The sequence below is a fragment of the Corapipo altera genome, unplaced genomic scaffold (genome assembly GCF_003945725.1).
Source record: "Corapipo altera isolate COAL_440 unplaced genomic scaffold, ASM394572v1 22, whole genome shotgun sequence".
NCBI lineage: Eukaryota > Metazoa > Chordata > Aves > Passeriformes > Pipridae > Corapipo > Corapipo altera.
This window is the reverse complement of record NW_020884886.1, coordinates 15,077,743-15,102,472: the sequence shown is the minus strand read 5'-3', so window position 1 is coordinate 15,102,472 and position 24,730 is coordinate 15,077,743. Positions and strand designations below refer to the sequence as shown.

Genomic DNA, 24,730 nt, shown 5'->3' with positions numbered 1-24,730 from the left:
TGCTAGTGAGTACTGAAGTGTTATCTTCAAAAAACTTGGTTACCTTGATTCTTCAAGAGTGGCAAAAGGTAATTAATTGCCTGCTGTTGTGTATGAGGGTTTGAAGTAACAGATCAGAAGAGTACCAGTAAAGAACTTCTTTTAAGAAATTGATAAAAAACAGGAGATGGACTTCTTTGTGTGTTGAAGGAAACTGAGAAGTGAAGGTTGTGCATTGACCAACAGTTCTTGAAATGGATAGATCCCATAGGATCTATCCGTAGTCTTTTGGTTTTGCACTGCAACAAAAGTAAATAGAAATCCATGACAGGTAATCTTCTCATGCTATAGAAGTGGTTTTCCAGCTTTCCAAGACCACTTGCAGCCCTCTATTATGTGTATAAATCCGTATCTCTGAAAAATAAATGCAAAATTTTGGTGCTGGAGCGCCAAGAAGTAGACACAAGAATGAAAATAATGATATTTCTAATGTTAGATGGATGCTTTCAAAGATGATTAGTATCTTTGAGTTTTCTTAATACCAAAAAGTATCTGGACAGCATGAATAAAGATTTAATAGAAAGTTTATACCAATGTAGTGATGCAACATACTTGAATAAACTGAAGGGCTGTGAGTGCCCCTTGTGCACTATCAGCATGCTTCCCTCTCCCGGGGGGGCGAAATACAGCCAGTTCCCTGGCACTTGCATCGCTGTCAGAAGCCCCTGTTCATAAAGCCTTCCTGTTGTAGATGGTGTACGTTGTGATTCATGTCTGCCCTACGCACTGTGCAGGAGAAGACTTACTTCACCTGAAGCAAAATTACTTTTGAAAAGGTTAAAGTTGTTTGGTAATTGGGGTCTTGTTTATAAAAAGTCTCAAAATTTGAAGGCTGTGAGGTGGAGGTGAGGAGTTCACTTCATACAACGCAGGCTGTAGCTACCTGCCGTGCCTGAGCTTCTCCCTTAACCCCTCTCTTTTCAAGCAGGCTGTAGGCTGTGAGAGACACTGTATTGCTTCCTATGTTTGAGCAGTATTTCATGCTTAGGTGTCTCTAATGGCAAAAATGGATTTTCACCATAATAAACTTCTCCATTCTCTTCGGTACTTTAGCAACGTGAAATTAATTTGAAGATGGGGAAATACTGGGTCTTTAACTTCTATGTTGGAAAAAACCTGGAGGCTTCAGTTTGCTCTCTAATGCATATTTGACTACAGCTTTAAAGTAGCAAACTAATCTGTTATATAGATTATTAAAAGTGACATTCTGGCTTTTACTAATAGTATTAAACTGACTAAGTTGGGTGGGATGGGGTAGGAATTGCTTTATGCCACATTGGAAAGAGCAGTCCATCGTGTAGGATGGAAGGGGACTCTGACATGTAGACACACTGGAGCACAGTGGCTGATCTCTGCACACCATCTTGTGATTGGTGTTTGGGTGCAGGGAGCCTGCACAGATCCCAGGGAGTACACAGAGCGTGGGCATGACTCCAGGAGACTTACTTAAAGCATCTCAGACCTCTCTCCTACGTCTGCCTGACTTTGTTTAAAACAGGGCTTGCACTCTCCTACCTCACAAGGTTGGTGTGAAGATTAAGTAGTCATTTTCATGGTATCCTAGAGCACCTGCCACACTGTGTGTGGTGCCATGTATTCACATGGACTGAGAGATGAGCAGAGCTTGCATCTGAGAGGGGAAATGAACATTCCTGCAAACTTTGATTTTTTGTGAAGTAAAACATTTAATTTCAGGTAGTAACTCTATTGTAATTCAATCTTATGTCCTGTTTTCATTGAATTATTAAATTCAGAAAAGGTTTTTCTAGTGCATTTGCACAGTGCTCCAAATGAAGCTGTCAGAGAAAAGGAGCTTTAGTCGAGCCACCGTTTGAACTGTATGTCTGTGCCACTGGGCAACTTCACTGGCTTTTAATTAACCAGTCATATATGAAAAACCACTAATGAGCATGTCTCTCAAATTTTAGACTATATCAATGTATTTATGTAGGATATTCTCTGGAGAAATGCAATCCTTCTTTACATTGTTCTCTCCTGAAGTCAGTAGGCTTCATTTTAGATGAAGAAAATTGCCATTTGCCTAGTACCTGACTTTTAATGCAAATCTTTTTTCTGCAGTTTCTGTTCTAAAAAGGAGAAGAAAATGGTGACGGCTAGTCAGATTCCTTCTTCCATACTCTGTCCTATTGCTCCATTTCATTCTCATTAAAGAGACATTCACTAACATCACCAAATTTAAACTGTTGGGACTACAATAGATATAGAAATCTATATCAATAGATATAGAGAGGATATAAAGCTATTCCTCAGTTGAAGCAAATGTGATTGAAATTGTGGAGTCCAAAACTGTTCCCATTATTTAGTACCAGGACTTGATGGCAGGTATATCAAAGTTAAATAAGGAAATAAGATGTGTCCATCTGTCTTTCATGGCTTGTGTCAAGGTAAGTAGCAGTAGCTACTAGCAGAAGGTGTAAGGGAGATGGAAACCACTTGTGTCTACAGCCAGTCCTAGTAAAATGGAGAGTTATAGGTTGGGAGATATTAAATGGTAATATTTGAAGCTTGTAAAACAAGGATGTTAGTTGTAAGTAAAGCCCTATGGTGCAGGACTTCCTTTGTGGAGAGTTGAAGCTGTTGCTGCTGTATGCCAGATGCTGGCATAGTGTCTCCTCCTGCTCTGCAGGCATCTTGTGTCTTGAAGTCAGAAGGACATCTCTTTCTGTCAGTATTTATAGACTGAATCTTTGTGTTTTGTGTGATTGTTCCAGATTATATTTGTTCATGACCCAAAATTAATCGTCTTTCCTGTGGGTGGTTTGACACTAACATACGAATTCACTTTGAGGGGACAGGAGAATCACTCTTTATTTTAGGAGGGAAATACATTTTGTGAGGGTAAGGAAGGCTGGACTCCATGCTGTCCTTGGTGAGCTGCACAGTGTGTCTGCCAGTGCAACAGAGCATGTGCAGGCTTCACTGTGTGAGCCTAGCAGTCTCTTGGCTGGGATGGCCATTTAATTTTTCCTCTTTAGACCAAACAAAACCCTGCTTCTGAAACAAAACAAAGTAGTTTAATATGGTATGAACCCATATGAACACAAGATCATATGCTGCAGTTCTGCTTTCTGTGGGGAAAAGCATGGGAAGAAGAATTTCTATGCCCAAAAAAAAGAAGTCAGAAAAGCAGATGCAGATTGCTGCTGAACTGGTTTAACCCTGATAGCTAACTCGCAATACCACTTTACTGATTTTCTAATGATGATGAAGGTACTGCTCTTGATGAATTATTTGTTGCTCAGAGTCCTCCATAGTGAGGAGGTCCTTTGGAGTGCTTTCACACAAAGCGTGATCATAGCGAATTTAGGCCAAATTAGAGGTACAGTCTGCTGTGTTTTGAACTATTCTTAAAGTAAAAGCTTTGCCATCTAGTGGAAGGAATAGAGAACTAGCATTTCAAATAAGCTAGAAACTCACTGATACTGGTCATACTCTTGTCACTCTCACTTTGAGGGTGACAGAGCACTGGAACAGGCTGCCTGCGGAGGTTACGGAGTCTGCTTCTGGAGATACTCAAAACCCACCTGGATGCAACCCTGTGTAACCTGCTCTAGGTGAACCTGCTTTAGCAGGACTAGATGATCTCCAGAGGTCCCTTCCCAACCATTCTGTGATTCTGTGTATGTAAAGTCTGTTTATAAGCAAGAGTAGATCATGTTCCAGAACACTAGCAAATTATTCTGACTTCTTTGGAAATTACTTGGTAGAACTCTTCCAAGGTATTGGTGCATCTTATTCAGATAGCATCTGATTTAAGCACAGAGTTGGTGAAAAGGGCTTTCATTTGTATGCTGCCCTCATTTGTCTGGGACTCCTTTTCATTCCACACCAGATGGTACCTGCTTATTTCTTCTTGGACCTTGCATTGGCCAGTATGCTTTGAATGCCTCTATGGTGGCTCACTCCTCCCACCAGTAGGATAGGGAAGAGAACTAGAAGAATAAAAGTGAGAAGAAGTGGTGAATCAAGATAAAGAAAACTTTATGAATGAAGGAAAAAATAATCATATATAAAAAGTGCTGCAAATACTAGCACCAAAAGACCAATGCCCAGTCAGTCTCTCTCTGGGGGCAGAGAAAAAGAGAAAGTCTCAGCCCTATACAAGCACTGCTCAGTAATAACTAAACCACTGGTGTGTTTTCAGTACTCTTTTGGTCACAAATTTAATATACACAGTACCTTACAAGCTCCTTGTTTCATGGATAGGTGTTTTTGTTGGTGAACAGTGTAGTCCTCTTGTGTTTATCTATTTTTTACCCATTTTCCAAGAAGAAATGTGTGGACCTTTCCTCGGCGCCTTACAGCAGTACTTTTTCCTGCTGCTGCTGCTGTTAGTATCAGCTCCTGCAAATGCAAGCTGTGGCACTGGTTTCTCCTCTGGCACAGCTTCACCTCTGGACCTCAGGCTGTATTGCTCCTGAGAAAACAACTTGGAGATCTCCAAAATCGTCCCATTTAAACAGTACAGCTGGTATCCAGGGCTGTCATCGACAGTTCTTCAGAACCCTTCTGCTGAAGTCACGTGCCTTTGGTTTTCTTTGATTATTGCACTATTACTTTGGTCCTTATATTAACAGCTTGGGCTTTCATTGTTGAAAGGGAGAAAAAGCCAAGACAATAAAACAAATGGGTTTAGTAGTAGGGTTTTTTTTCCCCTGAATGTTGACAAATCTGCTTTCCTCTCTCTTCCTTAAGGTAGTCATCTCTGCTTGAATGCCCCTTGTGCTTGTAGTAACTTATGATTTATACAACAGGACAAAGATCACATGACATGGGGAAAAAAATAGAGCAGGCAATTCATCCCAAACTTCCATAGAATTTTTAAGATGTCAGTCTTTTCTGATTAGGATTTATGTTACAGTTGATCAAAATAGCAATTCATTTTGGCACAGATATTGTCTGGTTACATGTACGCCTGTAAATGCCACATTTCAGCACATTTTCCTGGAAACTGTTAGAGAATCTTCCTCTCCCCAAACACACATGGCTGGTTCAGCAGTTCAGGAAGGAGAATGACAGGGTTGTCATGACAACCAGCTGCATTGTGTGAGCAAAGATGATGACAAATGATCAGTTTCTGGATATTTATCACTCCCTGTTGAGTAGTGTTGCCCAAATTAGACTGACTGATTTATAATAACTTGTTCTGGTGGCTTGTGTATTTGGTGCATTTTTTTCTGAAATAGCATTCATACTTCTTGCAATGATGGCCATCATTGGTATGAATCACGAGAGTAGGTAATACCATTGATTTTGTTGTAGAGCGTGGCAAGTGAGGAGAAGAGTTCTTTGGAGTCTTCTCTTTATTAAACCCAAGCAACTTACACATTAAGCCCACTGCAGAAATAAATGAGATAAAAATACACAAGACCTGTGTTCTTTCTATTGTGCGGTTGAATGGAGAGCGCTCCTTGAATTTTGTTTGTCTTCACTCTTAAGAAAACGTATACTTCCCCTCCCTTCCAGTGCCTGCCTTGATCTTCAGGGTACTTATGGGGTGGGGGGAGAAATATGCTTCCTTTAGGATCAAATCCTGGATCTGCTGAAGTCATTGGCATCTTTTCAATGAGATTTCAGTTTCTTTGGCTTTCTTTTCCTTTAGTTTTGCTTTTATTTAGAAGACAGAAGGAAAACATTGTTATTTAAAGATTTTGGAACTTCAGAAGATGAAGAAACACTTTTCCCCATCCCTTTCCTTTGCAATGAATCCTTTTTATCCTCCTGTCTTCCCAGTTCCTTTCTTGTGCTTTCCCTTGTGTGCCTAGGACACAAGAGGAAGCACACATGTGATATTCTGGGCCAGCTCTTCATTATGCTTCATCCCAGTATTGAAGACAGACATCAGATATGAAGCTAGTGGTTTCCCTTTGGTACCCAAACACTAGGACAACATGTTGTTGGATCCTGTTGTCATCCCGTTCTTTGCAATTTTTGACATAGGAAACTTTGGTGCAGATCTCTTATTACAAAGAAGGTGCTTTTGAGTTTGAATTCTTTCATTTATATTGTGTATCCACTGCTGGAATGTGAGTAGTGGGAGGGGCAGAGATTCAGAAGTGGATTTGTAGATTTATTATTGACCAGATCATTCTTTTAGATTTGGAAAACTATGAAAGTGTTCCTGTTTGGGCCATTATGCTTCCAGCCTGGACAGCGAACAATGCTTTTCAGTTAATTTTTTTACCATGGAAATAACACTTTTGAGATGGTGGTAGACAATCAAAGTCTGGATCAAATCCCATGTTCGAATGGTGACCCTTTTCTTTGAAGGATCTTCACAGAAGAAAAATCGTTACAAAACAATTGTAAGAATTGAGATAACTAAGCTAGAAGTACAAAAAAGGGAGATCTCGCATCTTTATCTCTGTACAGTATGGGTGTTTTATTACTTAACCTATTTAGATAATGTAGATCAAATGTTTGCAAGTATTGTTGAGCCTTGCAGACAAGAGGTCTCACTTGATCATTCTGCTACCATGCAGTGAAAGGAGCCCTCCTTAGCTGGAAAGACTGAAAATCTGGTGCTTCCACAAATCCAGCAGAGCTGCATTTGCATTATCTGTGCATTCGTATCTGCTGCTGCTTTCAAGTGGGAGAAATGAGGTCCATATGTGGCAGTTAATCCCTTAAAAAGCAAAGCATGTGTCCTTTAAATAATGCAATGATACTGCTCAGATTTCCCTGCATATACTTTCTTTCCTACTATGACTCTACTTCTCTACTGTGCTTTTAACCTGTGAAATAACAGTTAAAATTGTCCTGTGGCATAGGTGCTATTACTAGGCACCTCCCAGATACAGAATTTGCAGCACTCTGATGACTTTGTACAGCATTTTTACAGTCTCTGTTTTGAAGTCATGTGCGCTGCCAAACTCAAGCCCTTCAGGACTGCATTTCCTCTTATTCAAGAGTAGTCTCTTTGACCATAAACTAATGCCCTAACCGTGCTGGTTGGTGGGATTTGTTTTCACCTGAAGAAGAGCTGTGCATCCAAAATACATGTCTGTTTTTCAAAGTACATCTCCTGGTTCAATACAAAATTTTTTGAGCCTTAAGAGTATTTGTTTTCAGGAAGTAAGTTTGCTTGTCCTTTAGTGAACCAGGTTCCCTCATGCACAAGGACCTAAGCAGAGAGGCACTGACTCTGGTCTCTGTCCTAGCACCTTGCTTATCATCACCATCAAGTTCTCTTTGAAGTGGAGATAACACCTAGTTGCTGCTTTTATTCTTTTTTTGTTAGTCCAAAATGAGAAAGCTTGTTTATTACTGTCTATTTTAAACTATCCAGTACATTTTAAATTCAGAGAGGGAAGGAACTCGATTATGTTCCTTCCAAAAAGGAGTGCTTGGATTTGTTATTGAAATGATGTGGTATATCTCTAGTTTTTATCAGTAAAAGATCATGATTAATTGAGCACAAGCACAATGTCATACCAGCTGGGTTTTAGTCCCAGACCAACTTCTGACAATGGTGGGTGGAGTCTTTGGTTTGATTTATGCTGATAGATACAGGTTTTGCTAAGGATGGTGGACAAACCAGTTTTCTAGATAACAGAATTTTAGTCATTAGGAAATGACTAAAATCTTCTTGATATCCTTCCATTCTGCCTTTGTTAGAACACCAAATCAGCCCTATTTGAACATTTTACTTCAGTGTAGTACTTTCTAAAAGAACAGATGAGTAATTATTAATTGTTGTTAAATTAAAATATATTGTCTTGTATCTGTGCATTCCTATTTTTGCAGAAAGTGCCTCCAGAGCTCCTGCCATTCTCTTTGCACCTGTGTTTGTCTCTAAATGACTGCCTTTGGTGTCCGGTGAAAGGGATTTCTAGCTGTGCCTGCAGAAGAAAGCCTGAACTAGTTAAAAACTGTTTCAGCTTCATGGCATTTAGTGTCTCTAATTATGAAATATCCACAAATTACATCAGCAGAGGATGGTACTGACATAGGAACAGCAGCTGGAAAGCTGTTGAGATGCATTGAGATGCAGAGCGTACTGTTTACATCTGTTGTGATGCCACTGGTGTGACCCGTACTTGGTGAATGTTGACCTTGCCTTACACAGGGTGCCTGTACTGAGGAGACTGTTCATGGCATTGCAAAATGATGGAAAAATAAATGTTCTCCATTTACTGCACAACTTGGTCTGCTCTTAAAGAACCTGCTGAAATGCTTTAGTTTTAATTTCTGTTTAATTGAACAGGAGCTAAAGAGTGATTTAAAATGACAGCAATTTGATAACTATCCTTTCCCCTGAGACAACAATAAAATAAGTGATAAAAGTACTAGTTTTACCACAGAGCTTGGTCACCAATTACATATGCTCTTCAGTGAATTATTTATGTTGTTTATTACTGTTTCTTTGCAGTAGCATAACACTATTTCCTAAATGAGCCTCAGATAGTAAAATAATTTTAACTTGAAATAAAAACATAATTACAAAATTTCTAATTATCACCCCAGACTTAGTATCTGAACTACTGCTACAGCATGGAATTTATTACTGCTCTATATCAGGTAATTGGCAGAGGCTGACATTTGGAGAACGGAGAAACAGAAATATATTACATTATGTGGACTTTAACCTATCTTATTTAGAATACAAAATGTGTTCACAAGGCTCTCCTAGTCAAAATTAGCAGTTAAATATGACTGTGTTTATGGTTTTCTGGTAGTACATGTCTATTGCTAGTTGTTTCAAAAGAGTGAATTAACAATTTCTTTTTGTATAACAGACTTCATTTTTCTAGTATTTTTGAAGCTTTAATGATATCAGGATGAAGGCTGTATTTTTTATTACTGTGTTTTTTTTATTACAGGCTTCATGTTTCAGCCATTTAGGCAAAAAATCAGATTCAACTGTGTATTTATTTATTTATTTATAAAACTATTTATACCTTTCAAAAATATCTTTGTTGCTTTTCTAAAGCCTTACTGAGTATTTTTAAATTTGTTCTTTCTCTTTAATTTTTAAGGAGAAACAACCAACTAGTTCCCCATTTGATGTTAAAAGGGAATGGACATTGCAGCCACTGCCCTCCCCTTGGACTTTCACTTCTGATTATTTTATTTTTTTTTCATAATTTTGGCATTCTTCTAAAAACATTCTGATCAGCCCTGTGTTGCTGAGTCTCTGAAGACATGAAGCAAAGGCTTGCACGGTGGGGTGCAACAAGCAAATTCCTCACTCCGATTTCTGCAGAGACCAGTGCCAAAGGTTTTTGGGCAGAAACCATGTGCCCCATCGTGTTGGACCCCATAAGAAGGGACTCTATCTCCAACTCTTAATCAAGCTTTAGGTAGTGGGGGGAAAATCTGGTTTCCCATGGGCCTTTCCAGGTTCCTGATGGAGGCAGGAAAGCCCAGTTGGTTTTCCTCAGATTGAGTTAGCTTCTTCTTTTAAGTCACATCATTCATGGTTTTATGCAATCTTCCATTTTTGTCCTCAAAATCCTCTACTGCATCTCCTTTACTGTAATCTTTGTTCACCAGAATTGGGTCATGCTTCTTCTGTAATAACATCTCCATGAATAGCTGGTTTGCGGATCTTCCCCCTGTATGGACATGAGTTTAAGCATCTGTCTTTCGTGAGATAAAAATCCAACCGAAAAACATCTGTCCTCTGTTGGTGACCCCTCTCTTCATGTGACTCTGCCTGCAGAAGACCAGCTGTGAATTTCTAACTCTGATTCAGCAGTCAGCTGGTGACACGAATCTGAGGTAGCTTTCCAAGCAGAGGCTTGCTGATGAGGACTCACCGGCATGTCTGTGCCACTGTGGGCAGATCTGGGATGAGAGCTGCCTCCCTTGCTAGTGGCAGCTTTCGTGCACCCTGTGTTTGGACAGGGATAGAAATTGAGGTGAAGGGTAAGCTGCAGGCTGACTGTCCGCTCTCCTGAGATGAAGGCTGACTTTGGACTTCATCGCCAGGGTGTATCTAGGCAGTGGGGCCACCCTGTTCAGTAAGGGCTTTCTCCCTTGAGAAAGAGAGGGCTTTCAAAAGTCTGCAATGTGGTGTGAATCTGCATGGTGCCTGGGTAAAGATATAACTCATTCCTGTGCAGAGTTTTGGTTACATTTTAAATTAGTTTTTCAGTTGATAAGAATTTGTCTCTTTCTTGCTGTAGAAAGACAGCTTACACGGATAATATGAATCAAGGTTTCTTAAGGAAACCCAGTGTCTGCTTTCTCATACAGCTTAGTTACAGTGCCTCTTTTATTCTAGTTCAGTGTTGTTTTTTCTTACTCCTGTTGCTTTGTGCATTTTATATCAGAAATGTCTAACAGTATAGCTTTTCAGGGGATCGTGGTTAACTCTAATAAATGTGGTAGGTGAACCAATCCCGGTACAAAAGGATACATTCTTTTTGTGAATCATGCTCTAAAGTTCAGAGCAATGATACTTTCAAACCCAGAAGCTTTGTAAGCAATCATGAGGTCCTGATTCATTGACCTTTCATCAACAAATGCATAAAGAAAGGCATGGAAAAGGCCAGGAGATGCCAAGTAGAATTTCATCTCCTGGGGATGACTTGGAAGGAATCAGAGAAAAGTTCCTTGCAGACATGAGAGCAATTCTCACTTTCAGATTAAGAAGTCCAGTGTGATCAGTTTTATTTCCTACTGGATGTTTCATGCACATTGTTTTATGTCATATCAACGGAGTTGGACTGATATACAGCTTTGCATAACAAACATGAGGAATGGTATTTCAGTATGAGTACATCCCATCTGTTGCTTTCCTGTTCAGCCATGCTTATCAGATGGTCTGAGGTCAGTCTTTCTGTGTGAGGAGTACCTGCACACCAGCAACATGCCTCTTGTGCACAGGCATATATCATAGGCAATTTGTGTGGAAATGCAGCCTTTTGAAAGTCCTGAGCAATGTTAATTGAAAAAAACCCGAAATTTAATTCCTGTTTTATTTCCAAGCATATGTAAACATATTTTGGTGTATTTATTTTTGTTAATGGATAAATTTTCAAAGTAAATTAGTATTACATCCAGGTGGTGTTTTCTTACCTGAGTGCTCCCAGATATTTTACATTATTTCCTTCCAACTGTTCGTTCACAAACAAGATCATTTCTTCTTTTCTAAGTGTTGCAGGAATCTTTTTGGTTTAGGTCTCTGGGTTAACAGTTTTTCTGCTATTGAGTTTTGTCTGCTTTTACTTGAAAGTAATTCTTTGTTAGGTCTTTCTGGTACTGCATGTCATGACAACAATAAATAACAATAAGCTGGTTCCTCTGCGTGTTTGGTTGATTAGTTTGAAATTAGTAGTTTAATGCAGCCATGGCATAACACTTTCCTGACTGGATATTTGAATAGCTGTGTATGCATATGTATGTATGTATAGCAAGGACAGAAGCTGTGCTTACCTTAAGCGAGGAGAATAACATTTCGTGTCCTATCAGTGTTGAAGTATGTCTGTTTAATTCTGTAAATGGTATGAACCTGAACTGATCTGAAGCTCTGCCTCTCTGCATAATAAAGACTTATTATTTTGCTATCCTGGGATGCGTTACCCAATATGTAAGTTCTAGGAACATTGGCATTATTGCGATATTTTGGAATTTTACGAACTGGTTATTTAAACTTATCCAAGGGTATCTGGAGTCACAGATATTGCCACACATACTTCAGTGTATGTTTGGATATTTGATCACATTACTTCTCGCATGATGTGATAAAATTGTAGAAAGTGTTTTGTGTTTAATTTCCTTTTATGTGGTTGAAAAGAGTGCAGCTGAGTTGTTCAGTTGGAAAACAAAAATGAGCAAGGTTGAAGATGAATGTCCTTTAAAACATGTAAGACCTTGGAGTCAGGAACTATGTATTTAAATGCAGTAGAGGCTACAACAGGGGACATTTAGAAGCAGGTGTTTAGAATATTTGAGAACTTCTGGAACTGAATATATGAATGTTGCTGATTTCAGATATTGGGCCACGGGTGAGACTCTTTATTGAATTTAAGTGGAATTATATTCTTTAGTATTTCTTCTGCAGAATTTGCTTAGATTATTCATCAAATGGTAAATCAGTAATTTAAGAACTTATAAGTGATTCTGGGGAAGAAATAGTCTGGTTCGTGCCATGGAGTGTAAGAGTTATTTTAAGTTATCATGCCCTTTGTGTGTCTGTTTGTATGTATGTGCATAAATGCGGGTAGCAGAAATGAGGGAGATTCAGAAATAAGCAATCGTGATAAAACACCTAGAAAGAGGCTTGAAGGTTAGACTAATAAGGAATTTTTAATTCCAAAAAGAGATTAAGAGCAGCAATATAACAACAGATTATTTATTATCTGTTGCCCACTGAAGGAGTTTTGAGGACTGTCTTTGAAGGTAAGAAACAAGTTGCTGGACTAGATGAAACACTGCTCGCTGGTGTGGTGAGCATTGGTATTCTTGGGGGTTTTTCTCACTAGCTCAGTTCACTGTGCTACAGTCAGCCTTCATCATCTCTGCTCAAGTGCTTGTGGAAACATCAGTCCAGGAGGTTGCTTGTTTCTTTCTACAGCTCGATGGTCCTTGGAGTAGATCATAGCAGTTGGTTAACAGCATGTACCAGAATAACACAAACAAAGCAGTTTATCTGGGAAGTTTAGAAGAGCACTGTCTCCCTTCCCAGCCTCTGGAAAGCATATACCCAGCAGAAGGTAACTGCCTCTGCTGGGGTACGTCTGGTTTGCACAGAAGTGGTGCCCCTGCCTTTCCAAAAAGGCAGGGCATGCTTTCCACCAGTGACATCTCTTACACGCATTCCAGGTGAATCTGGGAATGTCTCCAATTGCAGTATGAATTGCTGGTGCATTCCTAAATTAGCAGGAAGTTTGTCAGTAGTGCCAGTATTTAATTTCTGCCTTGGCTTTGTGAATGAGTTTTTGATGGTTTCTTTTCTACCCCGTTGTAAAACCAATTGTAAACAGTATGTTCGTTTGTGACAGTGAGGGTGTGTGTGAAATAATCACTCAGTTCTCATGTTCTTGTTGTTTAGAACAAGCAGTCTTCTAGATGTTGAAAGTCAACCCAGTGTGGTTTTTTTCATTGGTGTGGAGGGGTTTCTGTTATGGTAAGCTGACTTTTGTGAGGAGAAATGCTCATCAGTACTGCTGCCATGCATTGAGAAGGGAAGGTGCTTTGATGAAGAGGATAGAGTACACTACAATTCCAAATATTACTTTCTATGCTGTGACTTAAGGTACTTGAAGCTAAATCTTACTAGAAGAGCTATCTGATGATACTGGATAGTTGCCATATTACAACAGGTCTTCAGTAAGTAGTGCCATTTTTTCCTCTCTTTATATGCCAAAACCAGGCTTTGTCACATTACTTTGAGCCTCAATAATTTAGTATGTTCTTCTGTTGTTCATTTACACAAGAACTGTACAACAGCAGTACCAGCTGTGCGGACCCATGGAAGAGCTGTTTGTGTCTTTGCGTGATTCTTTTTTTTTCTTCCTGTTCACAGCAGATATATGGAGTGATCATTCATTTCAGACAGACCCAGACTTACCACCAGGCTGGAAAAAAATCAATGACATTGCTGGGATCTACTACTGGCACATACCTACAGGAACAACTCAGTGGCAGCGTCCTGTGTCCATCCCAACAGATCTCCAGGGCTCACGAAAAGGATCTCTTGGTTCCATTACTCCGTCTCCTACTCCAGAAACTGAGGTAACATACTGTGTCTTCTTGTGGGCTGCATACTGTAAAGAAAATTGAAATAACTTTTTGAACTTGCAGGTTTAACTGTTAGCTAAACTGGCCTGATAATGTCCCAAAGTGTAGCTACTTTTTGATAATGCATCGTAAGTATGTATTTTCTGTGTTCATTTTGTAATGGTTTTACCTCATAAAACACCGTAAACTTTAGATATGTAGGATGAAATCAAACATGTCTCAGATAAATTAGGCAGCCAGTGACTGATGAATGAGTCACTGATGAATGTGAAACTTATGCAGTTCTGTAGCATATGCTGAAGCATTGCTGCATTATTTGGATACAGGATACATAAAACTTTTGCACATTATAGTAGTCTTTTGGCCAAACTCTTTGTTGGCATCTTCTTTCTTTTTGGTTCATTTGGTGGGAGTATCACAAAAAGACATATGAGTCTTCATTTGAGACACTAGTTCCTTTACAGCGTGCTTTCTGTTGAATAAACATGAAGTGTTCTCAAGTGTGAGTCTCTGTACACCCTGCCAGTACAAAATATCTATCAGTGTGTTGCAGTCAGTCTTTAACTACAAATAGAATAAAGTACACACTCTCCTCCACATGTGCTGAAAGAGCAGTATGGGATACTGCCTTCTAAAATAATCCTTTCAGGCACAATCCACAGGTTTGTTTGGAGTCATGTAAGTAGAAAAATAAAATCAATTATCATAAAGAAGAGTATGCGACAAAAAAATACAATCACTTTGTTTTAGTATACTGGGGAGACATCTGTGGAATTAAATAGTAATACAAAATAAATTTGGTGTTAAATTAATTATTCTTCATACTAACTTTTCAGGAAAATGTCTGCAGCTTTATGAAATCAAGGGAAGTCTTTGTACTGGCTTTGAGTTTTTGATCAGACAGTCCTTAGTGGTTTGTTGTTTAATTCATTTAGATACAGCATTTCATCTGTTCTTAATTTTGTTCATATGTGCACCAAACTAACTTAAATAGAAGTTAAGAGGTGTTAAGGATGTTCAAGTATATATTACCATCTTGCCTCTGAAACTTTTATCTTTTATAGCCTTAAATATGCACAGTCTTGTTCGTTATTTTAGAAAGATTGCCCCAACATGTTCATAAATGCTATTCATAAGACTTGCAACTTGACCACCACATTTCAGTTATGGTTTACATCAGTCAAGCTCCCATGTAGTGTACTGTGCACCAGGCATGCTGGAAGTTATTTCTGAGAGGATTCATGGAGAAAGAACTGCAACTGTTACCATTCCAGTACAAGAAAATAAGAAAAAATCTAGACATGCTGAATGTACAATGCTGCACGTTTCCAGTATAAATTCCTGTAATGTACGCAAGAGGGATATAACTTTACCATTATTTTTCTTACTCTAAAATGTGGAGAACAGGACTTTAATTAGTAAGTTATAGATGCTTTTCACATCAAGACCACATACTGTGGCATAAAAGACAGTATGGAAAATAAATACATTCCCAAAATTTGTATTGGTATGATATGATTATTTTTATGGTAGGTATAGACAAAGGTTTTTTGCAGGTTTCTGCATTCATTGATAAGCGTCTTAGCATTATTGAAACAGTACTGTTTTTTTGACTCAAAGGTTACTAAGATAGAATTGCAATGCAGTACCAGCAGACTTACACTAACAGAGTTCAAAACAAGAGCATGAATTGAGCTCTGGACTTTGTCCCCTGCCAAACACAGAAACTGCTACAAAGAACAGCCATAGCTGGAGTTATAATGGGAACTGTTAGCATTCAAGAAGTGGTTGCATTTCTTGAAACCACAGGTTTGGAGCTTTATTACAATGGAACTGGAGGAAGAATGCTTTGTGATTCAGCTGGTTCTGAGCAGAACTCCAGTACAAAGTAGTGAGAGGAAAATTAATCAGTGTGTTTTTAAGAGATAGGGATAGGTAATGAAATAATTTTGACAATATCAGCGGCCATGAAGTTTTAGGGTTTTGTCTCTCTGTAATTGGTACATGCCAGCACTGAATCATCTCCAGGTCACTTGCAGGGGATATTTGTTTCAGTTCCTGTTTGCTGCACTGCAACCTAGCCCAAGTGCTCTTCCTCTCCCTCCCTGTGAAGGATTAATACAGGTGTCTGTGATGTGGTCAATCTGACATTTCACATAAGATGTGGAATTTGATCTAAAATAGGGGCTCCCAAATACCTTTATCCCAGTACTATGACTGGCTGCACCAGCTGTGGTGGAGAGTTTCCACCTCCAAGTTGAATCCACACGTGAGCTGTGTATTGCTGGTTCTCTCATTGCTGTTGGAAGCCTGTGCTCCAAGATAATCTTTTTGGAGAGGACTGGTTTAGCTCATTACCCCCATGCTGGAATTTGTATTGCTTTATTATTAAATGGGTGGGGGGTATACAGGTTTTAGGCATATGGAAGAGATTAATCTAGGATTGAAGAGTGGCATGGGTAGCATTTCATATCTGTCCCAATAGGCTTCTGTGAGTCCATAAAAATCCTTTATCTAGGTCACATTTGGCTGTGAATCGTCATGTGCTAGTTGTGAGGTGAGTTTATTTGGGCTCTTTCAGCTTTTGAGTTCGTCAAGTAAACATTTAGAAGCACTTTCTTCCCCCACAGTAACATCTTTTTACCCTTTGTCTTGTTTCCTCTTTTTTTTCCCCTTCATTTTATTTTCCTTGTGTCCCTGTCTCTTAAATAATGTAATATACAGAAGCTTTGCTTCATTTGTTAGAATGTGGCTCACAGCTGAAGGCAGTCCACAAAGAACAGATCAAGTCAGCCATTTTTATTTGGTAGCTTACTCTGGGTATTTAGCATAAAGAAAAACAGTTATTACTGTTGAACAGAGAATCAAAAAGAATGGGTAGGACAAATGATGCTGTAATGCATACTGATGGCAAAAAGCGTTCTAAAAAGGAAAAAAATGTGAAAATGTCTTACTTTTACACAGAGTGCAAGGCATTTTTTCTTTCACAAGACGATCAGTAAATTTCAATCCAAAGCAATTATGGGTTAAGCATTATGTGAAAATCCTGCTGATTTAACAAAAATGCTAATAAATGCTGAATATGAATAACCTGTAACATTCCTTCCCTTCCTCCACCTCAGAGGCATGAAAATGTATTTTAGTTTTGCACAGCTGTTTAAATTTGACTTGGTTTTAGATTACTCTTTTCTCTTGTGTGTTGCCAAATTACTTCCTTTTTGAGTCCTTGTCTTTTGTAATGTTCTCTTCCAAATTTTAGAAATTTTGCTGCCTCTTTTCCATTTCCTGTGCAGATAAAAAGCTGTAGGGTTTAAGTTTCAATAAGAGTTTCTTTGAGATTATGTCAGAGTTTGGTGAAGGTAGTTGTGTCTTATAGCCTGACTCATCCCAGGCCTGGATCACCTCTGTGATCACCTCTGTAGTTAACATAAACCACTAATAATTAAAAAAAAGGGACTTGGTAGGAAAAGCTAACAAATCAATTAATTTGTAGGCATGTTAGGGAAGGGGTACTCATGAGCTGCTTTTCACAAGCAGCATTCCTCCAGTGGGGATATGCTGAGAACACTTCTGAGGTGAGAAGTCCACCCTGCATATTAATGCATTGGGCCAAATTAACCACTTCATCTGGAGGCTGAGCTGGTCAGCCTGGGAGAACTCATCTTAAAAGGGGAATTAATTTCAGGAATTCTTGATTTGGTGCTCAACAGTGAAATCTCCTGTCCCACCTGGCTTTTGTTCAGGACTGTGGGATTTGTTTCCTGGTGGGGTAGAGTCGAGAGGCAGCTCCAACATCAGCTGTTCCTCTCAGGCTTTACAGGAAAGGCTGAACCTCGGGTTGTTGTAGTGCTAAACGCACTGCTACTTGCTTGATTATACCAAAGTTTTGAGAAATTTGAATAGAAAATGAGAGGGTAGGTGCTTTGTTTTGCTTTGGTTTGTTTTTTAAAAAAGCTGCTAGACTTCTGAAAACTACTTTTTCAGCAAGAAATCTCTGCACTCATTACTAATCCTCCTTACCTTCCTTGTCCTTTTCTTGTGCTTTCTCTCTAGAAATATTTGATTTTTACCTTGTTTGTTTCTTATCTTTGTATATATTGCTGTATTTCAGTATTTCTAGTTCCAGTAATGTTAGGGTCTTTTAACAAAAATGCCATTCAAATGGAAATCCTAATGTTTCCCCTTAATTGCTGTTTATCAAAGGCTGTAGCAGCTGTGGCCAACATTCATATTCAGATTCATTTTGCTTGCTTTTAAGACCATAGTTAAAGAGTAATTTCATTGTCTGTTCCTAATTTATATTAACTTTCCTTGTTTCAATCATTTGTTTTGGTAAGTAACTGTTAGAGGCATGTCTTCTCTCCCCTTTCCTCCAAATGCCATAGTATAGTGTAGTAAGTAGTTGAAGTTTGAGGTGATCTGTTCCCTAACCCATCCTGTAAATATCAATGCTAACAACAGTGTCTTGTGTTTTTTTTTCTTTTTCTTTTTTTTTTTATCAATGTGCTTCTTCCTGTGTGAATAATTATGTGTCTAGAAACAGCCATGGAGTGATTTTGCTGTACTGAATGGGGGAAAGATTAATAGTGACATTTGGAAGGCAAGTATATTGTCAGATTTTAGAACCTTTAATACTATTACCCTTGTTTTTTGCATGGCAGTGGCTGTTTTTTTCCCCTTTTATTTTTCCATGAATGTCATTCATAACCTAGGCCAAAGTGAGTGGGGGTACTGCTAGGGATGTCTAGCTCACAAACATGCTGCCTTTTCTGATCTTTCCACTTGGAATGGATTCAGTCTAAACTAGCAGGGCAACTGCCATGATGTAACAAATAAGATGCCTGCACTGAATGAAATGCAGCTTGAGAAATATATGCATGCCTCTTTTCAACTTCAGCCAGAAATACTATCGCTTCTTTGCAGGGAGGATTTAATTTCCCTTTGAGATAAGAAATAATATGATGGTGTATTTAATACTATTTTAATAGTATTTAATACTATTTTAATAGTATTAAAACTATACTAATAGCACTGCCTCTATCTCTAGGATCTGCATGCAGCCACTGTGAACCCAGACCCAAGTCTGAAAGAGTTTGAAGGAGCAACATTACGCTATGCCTCTTTGAAGCTCAGGTACAATAACTCCAGTGGAGCGACCAGCTCTGTTTTGTATTGTGCTGTAATTTAAGACTGAGTTTGTCTCTTTTTTTTTTTTCCCCTCTAACAGAAATGGTCCTCAGTCTGATGATGATGATTCTTGTAGCATCAACAGTGATCCAGAAGCCAAGGTCTGTAAGAAAATCTGCAATAGAAGAACAATTAAAAATTTTGCAGTTGTAAACGTAAACTTGCAAGGTGCAGAATGTCTCCTAAGTTTTGAAATTAACTGTACCCCTCCTCTTGGTACAATGTGGATTGACTATGCACGACTAATTCCATCAAAGGAATTTGCAGATTTAAAGCTATATTCAGTTTGATCAGGAAAGTGTGACTTATTTTAAAATTACGGAGGCCAGGAATTTTGATTGTAGAGCTCAAGATTCTACTGTCCAACTGTGATAACTGTCCTCTTGCACAACTAAGTGAGTTTTCCGTTCTGAGTGAGAGAGGGCTCTGTTGCTTGTCATGGCTGGATAGCTTCCTGGGGCATTCAGTGGCAGAATTTGCTCTTTAATTTCAAGTTTGTCCCTTTTTAAAGTACTCTTCCTTTTTGATGTGTCTACTTGAACTCGCACCTAGTAGGAAGTTACTTTTTAGAATAAGAAACTTTGTATTTTAGAAGAGAAGATGCAACCTATTTTGAGAAAGCAATTCATAAAGAAAAATTAGATCATTATGTGACCAAGCACCATAATTAGATCAGAGCCTTTACTGTTGTAATCTAAGGGTTTTGAGGAGAAAATAGCAGCAGAAGGTTTTGAATGCTTGCATATATATTTCAAGACAAGATTTGTCCTGATAGTTCTGCCTTGTACTTGCATCCATTTTTAAGGATGTATGTGAATCTCTATAATTGGAAATCCAGGTAATTTAAATAAGGGCTGTACCATACACCTGCAGTGACTGACAGAATCAGAACTGAGCACTGAAACATTCGTAGAAGTGACTGAGAGGAGCGAGACAAGAAATAGAGGAGAAACTATACATGTTTTTGACTTTTTTAAAATCACTTGAGTCAAAGCATCTTACCTGCTTTCTTCCTGATGTGGGTGTTATGCATGGACAGTAGCTGACTGTATGTGTGGTCCTGCAGGTGAAGCTCAGCAGCACTGATGTTGCTGTGCAGTAGGAGAGGCTGAGAGCAGAGCTGTTTAGTGAATCTACCTCTGCCCTAAGGACAGGACAAGCACGGCCATATGTCACAGGGACAGGAAGTGGTCCATAAACAGCAGGGAAAATCTTCACCTGTGGAAAATGCTCTGGGATCTTTAATTCTCACATGAATGGGAAGGGAGTGGGGTAGATGGATTCCTTGCTAGTCCCATTTTACTCCAAATACTGAGAGACTGAAAGAAGTCATAGGATTTGAAACTGATGATTTGGAAAAAACAGATTTTTTTTTTTAGCCCTTTAGTCTCTCCACTGCCGTATTAGGTGCCTTAACTGTCTTTGATTGAAGCTTGCTTTTGTGTGGTAGCAAGCACAGATACTTTTTCTTCGTTTCAGCATAAGAGAAAGCAGCCTTTTTTTAACTCATTAAACTATCTTAACTATTAACTATCTAACAATTAACTGTTTGTTAAATTGAGCCTTGTTAGAGATGTGTTAGAGATCTAAAACCTATTTAAACTAAATGATGACATTTGCCAATACTTTTTGGGGGGGGGGGTGAAAAAAAATTTCTCTATGACATAGTAATGCTGTATTTCAGCAAAGGGAACTGTGCCACCTTGTGGAAAGCTGTAGTAGTTGTCTTCATCTAACTCTTATAAGAAAAGTGATTTATACAGCAACACAGTTAAGCATTCAAAATTCTCAGTAAAGAACAAATGTTTCTCTAGACATCATGTGGTTAAGATGCAGTTCATAGTTTCATATCCTGGGCATCTGGTCAGGTTGTCTGCACAAGGTCATAAAGGAGAAACGGAAAGAGGAGAATTATTACATCCAGCTTCTTGATTTCAGTAATTCATTTTGATAGGAATTTCTTGGAAGAGATGGCTTATTGCACTTGACAAGGATCCTAATTCTGCATGTGAAACATGCACAACTAGAAATGAATTTTGAATTGGTACTTCCCAGGAGACAGATCGTAACCTTCCTAGTTAATTTATAGAGCAATGTGTGCCTTCCTAATTGAGTTTCAAAGAAGGTAAAAAGATGCTTTTACCAATCCCGGACTGTAAATTCTTCTGTGTTGTCTTTTTTTTCATTGTTGTAAAATATGATGGCTGTGTGTAAAAGTATAGAAAGGTGCTAAATTTTTTCCTCTTGATCATGAATAGAAACTGAACCTCCTGGAAAACCTGTCATTGTCCCTAGGAATGGGATGAAAACTGGAAAGCCCATGTGACCCATTTTTCTGAAGCGTCTTCAGAATTGGCCTGTTCGGCCTGATATTTGGACATGTCTTTATTCTCTCCTTTTTGTGTCAAGCGTGGATTTTCGAATTCCCTGACCGTGTTAGCCTGTTCAGCAAAGTTTCACTTTTCCAGCCTTACCATATAGTTTCAGCTATGTACCAGTGTCAGAGAATGGGAACAATGTATTTACACCTATGGGAATAGTAAGCATTTGCACCAAAAGACTGTTTTCTACTTTAGAAACCAATAAATGCTCAGGACCCCAAAGGAAGAGAATGAGACTGTTTCCAAGAGGAATAGTGTCAGGAGATACTGATACCAGGCAATTAATTCAGTGATTCACCTGTAAGTGAATGAAAACACAGCTGGAGACATAGAAAGTGAGTTGGTGGTGAATTCCACTGGACTACCTGAGCCTTACGGTTTAACCAGTTGGACTTTTTGGAGTAATGTGAGGGCTGTTTTTGAGAAGCTGACTTGTGACTGTTACGAAGTGGCCTGTAAATAGCACTGTCGAAATAATTATACAAAATACTTATATGCCCCCCAAGAATGTAATATCCATATCTGCTTTTCTTGCTACGTAGGCAGGTATATGTGTTTTGGAGGCATTCTACATTTACTTCTTTCTGGTCTTTTCCAGAAGTAAATATCCTGTCTAGACACAGGATCATTTGTAAATTATCAGCTTGGGGGTGGACCTGAATTTGATTTCTGATGCAAATGAAGATTTAACTAGAGAGAAGTTTTTGCCATGTCTAGTAATTCCAAGAAAGGATTCTTTTCACACTGAAGTACATAGTTTTCTCTCAGAGTCAGAGTAGCTTTTAAAATTGTTGGTGTAAACAGGGAGTATTTAGCATTTTCAAGCAGTTTCACCATCAACCTCAGGCTGCATATAGTCTTCTCATGAGCACATGAAATGCTGAAGAAAGTCTCAATTCAATTAATGGACTCAAGTAAATTAATTAAATCTGAGGAGGTTATTCCATTTAAGTCTCTTTACAAAAGTAGATTTAATCTAAAAGAGAAATAGGGTATCTTCAACATTTTTTCTTCTGAAGTGTTATTTCTGCTTGGATTTTGGAATAGGAATTTGTGTAGTTCAAAAACAATCTTTGATTTTCATTCCTTAGGAAAGAAACCTTGAACCCATTCCTTTACTCTTATAGGGAACCACAGTATATGATCCCATGTATTAATTAAAAGTTTCTTCTTAAGCTTTTGGGAGGGGGGTTTCTGCCTTGACTAGTCTTAACTGAAAAACTGATTCAAGTATTACCTTCCTTTGATGGTCAAAAACCTTTTAACTAAGCTTTTTAGGCCATTTTTTTGTCCTCTTGTTCTGTGTTTAGCCATCTACTCATGCATTTATAGCAGGCCATTATGTTTCTTCTTCAGTTTAGTTTTATTAAACTTAACAAGCCAAGTGCTTTTAATTAGTCTTAATGAGACTAGGAGGGTTGCTGTCTCCTTATGAGTCCCTGTTTTCCTGGTTCTTGTAATAGCTCTGTCTTTAATTTTTAACCATAGGCAATCAGATTTGTTACTTTGGGTGGTGTTTTTCCAGGGTAGCTTAAGGTTTTTCCAGGGTAGTTTGTAGGGTAGCTTAAAAATGTCCTTATTCTTTTTTGGAAAATTCTTGACCATGATTACTTTTACTTTTTCAGCTCCTGATTAGGTAATCATTGTGTTGCAACCTAAGCCATAATTATAACCAGTGTTTATAAGAGTGAGAGGAAGAAAAATTCCAATCTTTATCTCAATAATTTGAATAGTACCTTGGTCAGGAGGGAGTAGTTAGTTGTTTTGTTTTGTTTCTTTCAAAGAATTTTATTGCCAGTAGCTGAAAGTTTCTTGTGAACAGCAGATTTTTGTATTTTGGGGAGTAGCCTAAACAGTGTATGTATAGTTCTTTTTAACTCTAAGCTACTGCTGATAGTAAACTAAAGACTCTCTTTGAAGATAATGATTTTTGCATTGATGAAATGCTATAGAAATGATTTCAGAAAATGCAGGAAAGTAGATTATGCTCAGTGTTCATGAATTTTACTTATATTATGTTCTTAAGTATTTTAAAATAACCATAGAGTAAGAGTTAAGTAGTTTTAAAAAATTGTTGCCTCTTGGTATTGGCTTATCTTAGGCTTTCAGAGGGAAGAATGAAACCCTGGGAATAAGATCTTGGAAAAAAAACCAACCAAAAACCCAGCCTAAAACCAAAATAAGCACTGTAGTGGAGGTTGATGTTAGGGATTTCTTGTTTCTTTCAAAGATGAAAAGATCTGCTTAGTTTCTTCCCCCTCTCAGCAACCGGATAGTCATTTTAGTAGCTTTCAAAATTATGAGTCAAAACACATATCTTCTGTTTGAAACATCCAGTGAATAATCAGGAAAAGGTCAGTCTTGATAATTACTATAATATAGCAAAAGTTTTTCCAGCATTCCGTCCTTGCAGCTTCTGGGTAGCAATGGTGAGTGATGGGGATGGCTGTTTCTAAACTGGTTGGTTGTTTCTGAATTTGGCTTTTTGCCATTAGCAGCATTAAGACACCCTCCCAGCTATAGAGAGGTTGCAGGTGAATGGTGCAGGTGCTTGAAAGTGTCCTACTTCAAAAACAGTTAAATAACCAAGTAAAGCACTAAAATACATATCCTTAACAATTTCTTTTTTAGTCTTTTTCATTCTGTGCACTAGACCTTTCAGAGAGTGTGTTTGCTCATTCTTTATCTCTCTGTGACTGATAGTTAGTCCTTCTGACATCTGTTTTGTCATTAGGTGTTAAGTGCTAATGTCATGATGTGATGTGTATCATCATACAGATTTCCATCTAGAGGATATTTGCTTCCACCTTGTTCCTAAATGGAGTCTAGTTTAATCAAATATGAAGATGAGTCCAGGGCAGAGGAATTTGTAGTGTTTTCCCAGATCTCAGCTATTTACTTTGTTCATGGCATACAGAGTTACAGTATGTTTATTTGTTATATTATATGTAAAATATAAATATCTGGGATAATGTAGCTTAATTTTTCAAACCCTTCCAGATTATAATTAGATCCTGCAAAATGTTGCATGTCTTTCTCTCTTAGAAATCCCATAATCTCTGAGATCTGACTAGATGTGAACCTAGCGTGCAGGATCAGTACATGAGTGACTAAACAGTAGGAGAGATGTAGCCTTCCTTAAAAAAATATATCACAAAGCCATTGCTTACATGAAAGAGAATGGAAACTGCTTTAAAATTTAAATATAAAATTTACTGTTACTCTCCAGGTTTGTAATGCAAGGCTTAAGTCTTGAATTTGGAGGCATTATCAGGATTTACTTTATTAAGATATACTGTACAAAAGGTTTGCACTGAGCTGCCAGATTTCTACATGATTGGGAATAGAGAAGATAAAATACAGGAACATTTTTGTTTCAAATCAAAACAAAGTATCTTCGTGACATTTGAAGT

At 38.3% G+C, this 24,730-nt stretch overlaps 1 protein-coding gene and 1 long non-coding RNA gene across 15 annotated transcripts in view; one reads left to right on the top strand and one right to left on the bottom strand.

Moving 5' to 3' along the window:
- APBB2 (amyloid beta precursor protein binding family B member 2) overlaps window positions 1-24,730 on the top strand; it is a 178,433-nt gene that overhangs the window by 100,429 nt on the left and 53,274 nt on the right. For 7 of the 14 annotated variants that reach the window (XM_027642569.1, XM_027642572.1, XM_027642571.1 and 4 more), the window contains 4 exons: window positions 13,535-13,743; window positions 18,287-18,349; window positions 18,797-18,882; window positions 18,977-19,037. In XM_027642569.1, coding sequence (XP_027498370.1) covers window positions 13,535-13,743; window positions 18,287-18,349; window positions 18,797-18,882; window positions 18,977-19,037 — 419 coding nt within the window. The remainder of the gene's footprint in view (window positions 1-13,534; window positions 13,744-18,286; window positions 18,350-18,796; window positions 18,883-18,976; window positions 19,038-24,730) is intronic. The other 7 variants (XM_027642570.1, XM_027642577.1, XM_027642575.1 and 4 more) reach the window with 3 other exon arrangements.
- On the bottom strand, window positions 12,380-18,503 carry LOC113946795. The gene is made up of 3 exons (XR_003527554.1): window positions 18,391-18,503; window positions 13,634-13,775; window positions 12,380-12,593 (listed from the first exon to the last, which is right to left on the bottom strand). It is a non-coding gene; the product is annotated as an uncharacterized LOC113946795 (long non-coding RNA).